This window comes from Nicotiana tabacum, chromosome 7 (genome assembly GCF_000715075.1).
Source record: "Nicotiana tabacum cultivar K326 chromosome 7, ASM71507v2, whole genome shotgun sequence".
Lineage (NCBI taxonomy): Eukaryota > Viridiplantae > Streptophyta > Magnoliopsida > Solanales > Solanaceae > Nicotiana > Nicotiana tabacum.
In genome coordinates this window covers 99,781,701-99,790,802 of record NC_134086.1, presented here as the reverse complement: position 1 = coordinate 99,790,802, position 9,102 = coordinate 99,781,701, and the positions used below count along the sequence as shown (strand labels likewise).

The window sequence follows — 9,102 nt, the reverse complement described above, 5'->3', positions numbered from 1 at the left end:
CAGAGTACTCAGGGAGATCAAATTCTTCTTCAGATCAGGAACATGACGGACTTGTGTAATAGTCCTCATGACTCCATCATGGCAGCGAACCCGAACTGAGCCAATGCCAACTATTGCACAAGTTGCATTATTTCCCATTACTACGGTTCCTCCACTTTTCTCATAGCTGCTAAACCAGTCTTTTCGGAACGTCATATGCAGAGTACCAGCAAAGTCTAACACCCATTTGTTTCCATAACTACTATTATTATTACACGATGTTGTTAGTACATAATCATTATCAAAATCATGTACCTATTCAACTGTAGATGCACTCGGCTTTTCCTTAGACTTTGACATTGGGCAATCTCGTTCAAAGTGCCCCTTCTTGCCACAACCCCAACACTCTGTATTCTTCTTGTTCACATGAGACTTTGATCTGTGCTTTGATTTGTTCTTTCCCTATTGGCTAGTCTGGCCTCTCACAAAGAGCCCACTTGCCGGGTCATCTTTATCTCCTTTAATATACCTCTGTACATCAATAGAGTTAAGTGTCTGCCGCACTTGCTCAAGCTTGATAGGCTCCTTGCTATATATCATTGAATTCTCAATATCATGATATCCTGAAGTCAATGAAAATAGCGAAGCACATGCAAGCGTCTCCTCCTTCTTTTTAATTCCTGTAATCTGTAAGTCCATGACAAGTTTATTGAATGCATCTAAATGATTTTGTAACGAAGTACCTGACCCCATCTTAAATGTGTGAAGACACCGTTGTAACAACATCCTTGTTGTCACTGATCGGTCTTGGTATAGCCCTTCTAGCTTTTCCCATAACTGTTTGGCCGTCTCTTTGGTACCCATACTCACTTCACAAAGCATGTTAGGTGCAAGGATAGTTGGATTGCACTCAATGCATCCCCTTCAATCTTCTCCTTGCCGGGAGCTGATATATCCTTAGGATACTTTCTGTCAATAGCATGGATTGAACCATCCCTCTGCAGTAACACCATCATCTGGATCTTCCAGATATTGAAGTTGTTGCGTCCACTGAATCTATCAATTTCAAACTTCATGGAACTCATCTTTGCTTGTTCTTCCTCCTTGGATCGTTAAAGAATCATGTTGCTCTGATACCAATTGTTAGCGGAAACGTAAAAGAAAGAACACAAGATTTAACGTGGTTCGGATCAAAATAATCCTACGTCCACCAGAGAACAATTGTATTTTTAATATTAACAAAGGAAGGGGAGATTTCCTAATTACACTTAAGAGAATTTCTCTCTTAACTCTCTACTCACTACAATGTATTGTATTATTTTTGGGATGGTTTCTACAAATGAAGGAGTGCATCTATTTATAGAGGTAAAGACCTCTTCTTGATATCATTGGTGACATCAAACTACCTCGTCTTGATGTCATGGGTGACATCAAAGGAGGAAGCTTCCTCCTAGCATCCACACCAACTCTTTCCACCAACTCTTCCAATTGGCATGCCATTGTTGACTAAACATAAACCAACACTTTCACAGACTTTACATAGCTTGTGCAAGCCTGCATCAATTTTATTCTTCAGTTCCTCAAGCTGCTGTAAAGTACTTGATGGTGCATGTCCTAATCTTTGATGCCACAATTCAGTATTTGTTGTCTCTTCTTTAGAAATCTTAGCTGCTATCACTCATTCCCTTCTAAGTATGTAGAGTCCACTATATTCTTTACCAATCCCCAGTACCTTGCCATTGTAGAGCCCCTGAAACACACAGAAATCAGGGTAGAAGGTAGCCAAGTAGCACAAGTCTTTAGTTAGCTTGGATACTGAAAGTATGTTGAATTTAAAATCTGGCACATGTCTCACATTTGTTATCTTTTGTTTTCCTATAATAAGGGCATCTCCTGAGTGTGTAATCTCTGACTTATCTCCTGTAGGTATCTCTACTCCATAGTTGTTCTTACCTTCAATTTCTTAAAGACTTTCTAATGCTTCTTTGCAGAATTTTATGTGATGTGATGCACCTGTATCTATTATCCAATCATATACCCTGCTATTGGATACATTAGATAACAATGACACTATACCTGCTATGTTTGATGAACTTGTTGCAGCAACAGATCCTTCTCCAATAGAGGATTTGGTCAACAAATTGACTAAGTGTTTGTAATGTTCCTCTGTCATGAAACTTCCTGGAATCTGCACTTTGACATATGTTTCTCATTTTGCATTCACATTGTTAGCATAAGATTTATATCCACCTGGCCCTTTCTTTTTGCTCTTAAAATCAGCTGGATATCCTATTATTTTGTAGCAATTTTCCTTTAGCTGGCCTTTATACCCACAGTGTTCACAGATCAGGCTAGGTTTTTTCCCTTTGAACATCTGTCCTCTACCTGCTAACATAGTCAAGGGATCCTTATTTGTCTCAACTACTCCTAATGCTCTTTGACTTTCCTCTTGTACTGCAGCTGAATATGCTTGATTTACAGTAAGTACTGGCCTCCTCTGCAGAATGTTGCTGCTTTTTTGGCTATAACTCTCATTTAGTCCCATAAGGAACTGCAATAACCTCTGTCTCACCAAGTGATCAACATATGGCCTTGATTCTTCACAATCACACGAAGGTAAGGGTGTCAATATGCCTAATTCATCTCACAAATCTTTCATCTTTGAAAAGTAGGAAGTAATTGAATCTATAACTTGTCTAAGTGTCACAATTTGTCAACCTCTCCTTGAATTCATCCCAAACCTTCCTTGCACTCGCAGTGTACATAATACTTGGTACTAATTCGCTTGATACTGTGCTACTGAGCCATGAAAGTACCACCGCATTACATTTGTCCCATTATGCAGCTAACTCGCCTCTGTATGAGCTCTTAAGGCAGCTTCCATCCACAAACCCTAGCTTGTTCTTCACCAAGAGTGCGACTTTCATCGCCTTACTTCACAGCGCATAGTTCTCTGGCCCTGTGAGCTTTAGCGATATCAGTGCTTTTCCAAGCATGTCAGAATCTCGAAGGAATAGAGGATGATTATGAGGTAGTTGATCGACCTCGTTGTCCGCCATTGTTGAGCTTCAATTTTCAGGAGCAAGCTTCAGATCTACACAATTACAATGATCGCCGCTCTGATATCATGTCAATTTACAGGATTCAAGCTATGAAGATTCCTAATTCTTCAGTGAATTATAGAGAGAGAAAGCTAGAGAGAAGGGAGAGAGAAAATGATGTTCTTCATTATGATCGTTAACACTTTTGGATCAATAACTGATCCTTTTAACAGACTAACTTTCTAAATTTTTCTTCATTACAATTTGTCTTCTAACTTTCACTAATTACATTTTGGTCCCTAACTCTTAAGTAGTATCTATTATCACAAAATGAACTAACCATCAAACTTATAACAGCTCGTCATAGTTATTGAGCTCACAAATAAATATTTATGCATATTTAATAGATTTTTTACATACAAATACAGGATATAAGCAAGATCTAGTGTGTTGTTCGAACCCATAGCTAATACTCTCCCCCGCCCTACTTCCTCTTAATGACAGAGTTCATTAATTAATCATGGTCAAATATAGTTGTTAATTAACCCCAATTAATTAGTACATAATTTTGAACCGGCTCATTTATACTAAGCGAATGATCTGAAATCTTAAACACACTACTCGTGATACTCATTAGCAAACATGATCAAAGATTTTATGCGTTATAACAAATGTGATTGGTCGGCAGGAGCCGGACGTTAGGTGTTTAAAATTCTTGATAGTGATTTATTTTGTTAATAACGCTATTAGGAAATCTAAAAGCTCCAGCTGATTTTAATAATGTTTTTTTTTTAATTTCTTTTTTTTTGGGGGGGTGGGGGTGGGGGGGTGGGGGAACTAGGGGAATGACTAATTGAAGAGAGAGTCAAGAAAGAAGTGATACCACGAGAAACAGGTGGGAGGGAAAGAAAAGAATCCAACTTTTTTCTACCTTTTCATGTTTTTAGAGGAAAAAGGGAAAAAGGAAATAAATGCATCCATTACTTTTCTTTCCACAAAACTAAAGGAGTCAATAGCTGAATGCTTTATATTCTTGTTTCCTTTAATGCATTTTTCCTTTGTTAGGTTCCTTTATTGTTCTTTTTTTATTAAAATCACATGAAAAAAGAGATACATTTCACCCAACCCACCTGCAGGGAGGAGGGGTAATGGGTTTAAAATGAAGAAGGGAACTAATATAAGAACAAATGATTAGTAATGATTTACTTCATATCTACTACTTACCTAAATTATTTTTGTTTATTTTTATTTAAACAAAAATAAAAATATTTGAATAAAAAAAATCGAGCAATTTACCTACGGAAGTGTACATCCTTCCCGTTAAATCGGATTAATTACTCTTCTTATGTTTTAAATTAATTTCTCGAATGAGAGAGTAATTAGGTCTCATTTTTCATCTTGGCAACAGCTATAATGTGAATTGCTAAATAGTCGAAAAATATTTGCTTTTATTGAGTATTTATAATCACATATTTTTATTAAAATAATGAGAATTAATGCATCTCGCTGAATCGATTTAAATTATGCTTATATGCAAAAATATATGTAATTCATTCATTTGAGAAAGGGATGCAAATGCCTAATACGAGTAAATTTTTGGTTGAGGAAAAAAAAAAAGATAACCTTGTGCATATAATACCTCGAGCAAATTTGCATGTGCAAAAATGAAAAACCCACCACTACTATTCAAGCCTACGTAATATGACTGATAACAACTTAAAATTAAATTAAAACAATGAATATTAAATAGGTTGATGTTGGACAACTTCTAATAACTTGTTATTGCACTCAGCAAATCTCAAATGATGCCAGAATATTTTGTCCTCTTTTAATACCCCAAGCATCTATATTACCTTTATAATAAAGAAAAAGATCGATGCTGATTTTCTTGAGAAACAATCAAGATGCATCTCGACCCCAGCAAACAAAAATATTAACAATAATACTTCTTCCGATTTATACTATTTCTCTCAAAAATTTTGCACACTTAAAAAATATCTAATACTCCAGCTTTAATCATAAGAATATCTGTCTAAAAAAAGCTCTAAAATTAATTATCTCTCTTAATTAATATTCCAATAATTAGATAATAAATACTACTGGTTTTCTTAATACTACCGGCTTTAAATGTCAAATATTTTTTTAAATAAATTAATTTTTCTAAAATAACTACTTCCTCTATTCACTTTTACTTGTCCACAATGGACTTCGCATACTCATAATAATGATACTCCCTCCGGTTCAAAAAGAGTGTCCATTTTACTTTTGTTTTTTTTCATGGTTCAAAAAGAGTGTCTACTTACCAAATCAAGAAAGAATTAATATTATTTTTTTTTCATATTTGCCCCTATTACATGTTAAGTGACCAAATTTCAATACATATTTAATTAGGGATAGTTTAGTCAAATTATCTATATTTATTTAGGAGTTAGTATTTTCTTAAGGGGTATCTAAATGGCTAAGTGAATACTTTTTTTGAATCAGATGGAGTAATATTTTGAGAAATTTTGGGAAATAGTTTGTGAAATGAGTAGTTAATGATAAGGGTAAAACAAAAAAAAGTTATCTTTTTTTGATTTGCTAAAATTGATAAGTAAAAATGAAAATATATTTTTAACACAGTAAATAAGTGAAAGTAAACGGATGGAGTGCTAATTTTAGATCTAAGAGAGTAATAAACTTCAAAATATTAAAAATGAATATGAAAAGAGGGGTATTCCGTCAATCATATGAATATTTTGGGAATTGTTCATTCAACAAATGGGACCTTTAAAAAGGGGAAAACAACCACATTTTTTTTTTTCCATAAGATTCCAAGTTCCCCCATTTGCTCATTGGATTCGTAATATATTTCGACAAAATTAGGTTGGCCCCATGAGCTTTCACTCTTTCATGATGACTGCTTTGATTTTTATAGTCACTAAATGCTGCTCATATAATTAGTTGGTCCTTAATTATACAAACAAAATGAGAATAAAAGAAAAAGGAAAAATACAAATGAATAATAGTTATTATTTTATAAAACTCACGAAGATTTGCTTGGGTCCAAGAGATTAGATTTGTCTCTTTCTTTGCCACTCCTTCCAATAACCCAAAGAAATGTGTCCAAATTATGGAGTAATAGACTACGAATAAGTAGGAGATAGTGACTCGACCAAATAATATTAATTAAGACTTAAGAGATAGTGATATTGAGGTCACGTATCACTATGAAATAGTGGCTTATACACCGCCATTGGGACAAATTAACTCTTATTTTCCTCTACTAAATAATATTGATTCGATTTTCAACTAGGCCATGTTACTAAATAATCCCTCTTATCCCAAATATTACTCGTTTTAGTAAATGAATTTATTTTGAATTATTTGGATGTAAAGAAAAAAAGATTATTTATTTCGTAAAGCTACATCCCTTTTTATTTCAAATAAGTATATTGTTAATTGATATATTTAAGAAGATAAATAATTTGTTTTATTAAGCCTATTAAATATCTTGAGAGAAATGCAAATTTTTTGAAACGCGGGTAATATGAATAGGAGATAGAAATATTCTTTTATGGTAACTTATATATAGGAGGATGCAATCAATTATTGATGAGTACAATCTTTAATCATATATTGAACACGATTATGGGGATTTCAAGAACTACGGTCTTTCATTGCTCTATTGCAAGTGTCTGCTTTAAGTCGATTTCAGTGTCACATTTGTCTTTGGAAAATGTGTAATAACCATAATGAAAAGGACAATAACACGCTCTGGGTCACTAACTCCCTTCTATCCAATCTTTTAGCTCTTTTTCGGTTCTAAAATATTTAATTTTTTCAAATATAAAAAAGAAATTAACTTTTTGTTTCGTTAATATGATCAATTTTATTATTAATTAATGCTAAAATATAGATTTGTACGAAAACAATAAAAAAAATCAATTAAAGTAATGAACCGGAGAGAGTACCATTATTAACTTGTGATTGCCAACTAATTAACAAATTATTACTATATATATCATTGATGCTACGGAAAAGAGGAGTATAAAACTTTTATTCAATCATTGGATTCTAATTGTCCCCTAAATCCATATGTTACTCTCATTAAATTTCTAAGACAAAAGCTTAACTAAAGGCAAATTAAGTGGCTTTGCCTTTTTTCCTTACTTTTCTTTTAATCAGACATGCACGGTGATTTTGACTCTTACAGAAAAAGTTGCAAATTGATTGTTAAGTAAATCCGTAAGCAAGCAATTTCAAGAACAAACGTACACGTAAATAGATGTCACTCTTTTATTTATTGGATTGTTTAACCAAAACATTATTACCTACTAAGTATGTATGTATATTTATTTATGTTGGTGTGTCTGATTTTCTGTCTTGGTTCCCTTTTGTGTGTGTGTGTGGGGGGGGGGGGGGGGGGGGGTTATAATTGAAGCCAACTACAAATATAGTAATATGGGTAACTTCTGAGGGAAGTGAACTATTGTCCCCTTAAACGATTCCAAGGGAAAAAGACAAAATCTTGCATTGGATCTTATTTTAATTTTGCATGTTTTTTTCTTCTTCTTATTTTGCCCACATAAGCAGACAAAATCAACAATAGACAGCCAATTACTTTTACTACAACATATTTACTCCATAAATTTTAAACTACAACGGAAACTCATGTTAACATAAACAAGAAAGTGTAATTACTATCTTTTGAATCTGTACATGAACAACGAATGATGAAAATAGATCAAACTCAAAATTATGTGTTATATGATCATTTTTCTGGACTTTCCAATTATGATGTTGAGAATTCACACACGATATATGAATGATTTGTCAATGTACAAAAATAAGAAGAAACGTGACACTGATTAAGAGTACAATCCTATTTTCCCTCTAATAGCACTCCCACAAAAATGGCTCCTCGAGCCGAAATATTCCGCTATCGGCTCCAGCCAGCTGCCACGTTGAGATTGGGTATTGATAACGGTCATTTTGGTCCACTTGATCGATGGTAAGATCAGGTAGATCAAAAAATGTGTCATCGTGGTCTATCGATGGAGAATTTAGCAATTCTTGTGTGTTCTCTAAGGCTAAATTCATCGATGAATGTGAACTGTGCAGTTTAATTTGGGACTCAACTTCATCTCTGACGGAATTTTTCTCGAGAAACGTACTAGTGGCCGCATTAGCGGCTGCTGCTTGGATGTCCTTAGGGGAAGTGGAGGCTGGTCGTGGGAGTTGATCGGCTAAATGAGGGAAATTAAGATAAGCCGAGTTACCTTTAATGGCTAAAGCTGCGACATCATGAGCTCGAGCCGCCATTTCAGCCGTTGGATAAGTCCCTAGCCATATTCTTGATTTTTTCCTTGGTTGTCTAATTTCGGACACCCATTTACCCCAATTCCTCTTACGAACTCCTCTAAAAGTTGGATGCTTTTCATCACCTTGATTCTTTCTTTTTTTCTTGTTCTCCCCATTCCCATGACCATTCCCATTTTTGGTGAAATCTTGAACTATTTTTGAGCTTTTCTTGGATTTGCAAGTATAGCCATTTGATGGGGTTTTTGCATTAATGTTCTCATGGAAAGAAGATGATGAAGTAGAAGAAGTGGTGGTTGAAGGAGAATTTAAGCCATTAGAAGAATTTGCAAATGAGGAGGAAGTTATAGAAGAAGAAGAAGAAGAAGAAGAACTATAAATGGAGAATTCAAGATGAAGATGATGATCTTCCATTATAGCTAGTATTAATCTCAAGATGTTTCTATAGCTTTTATGGTTTTTCTTCTTAATTAGAACTATAGTATTAGTAGCAAGAAAAAGGAGTGTAGCAAGTGGTTACTTAAAAAATAGAAAGGGTTGGTTTACTTAGCTTCTATGGTTGTGTTGTATTGGTTTAAATAAAGGAAATGAGAAGGAAAAGGAAATAAAGAAGAATGGGACCTTTTGCCACAAGGGTATCTACAGTTCAGCTATTTTGTTACACATGTGGCAAATTGGATTCTTGTTATACATTTATTTTTATTTTTTTCCTTTTTGTATTAGTGTTATTTACCTCTTTATAAAAAGAAAATAAAGAAAAATAGGAATTTATAGTGGTGAT

The 9,102-nt window shown here is 34.1% G+C and overlaps 1 protein-coding gene across 1 annotated transcript; it reads right to left on the bottom strand.

Moving 5' to 3' along the window:
• Window positions 1–7,733: 7,733 nt before the first annotated feature.
• On the bottom strand, window positions 7,734–8,901 carry LOC107762099 (ethylene-responsive transcription factor ERF039-like). The gene has a single exon (XM_016580424.2). The coding sequence runs from the start codon at window positions 8,733–8,735 to the stop codon at window positions 7,896–7,898; it is 840 nt and encodes a 279-aa protein (XP_016435910.1). The 5' UTR covers window positions 8,736–8,901; the 3' UTR covers window positions 7,734–7,895.
• Window positions 8,902–9,102: the final 201 nt, after the last annotated feature.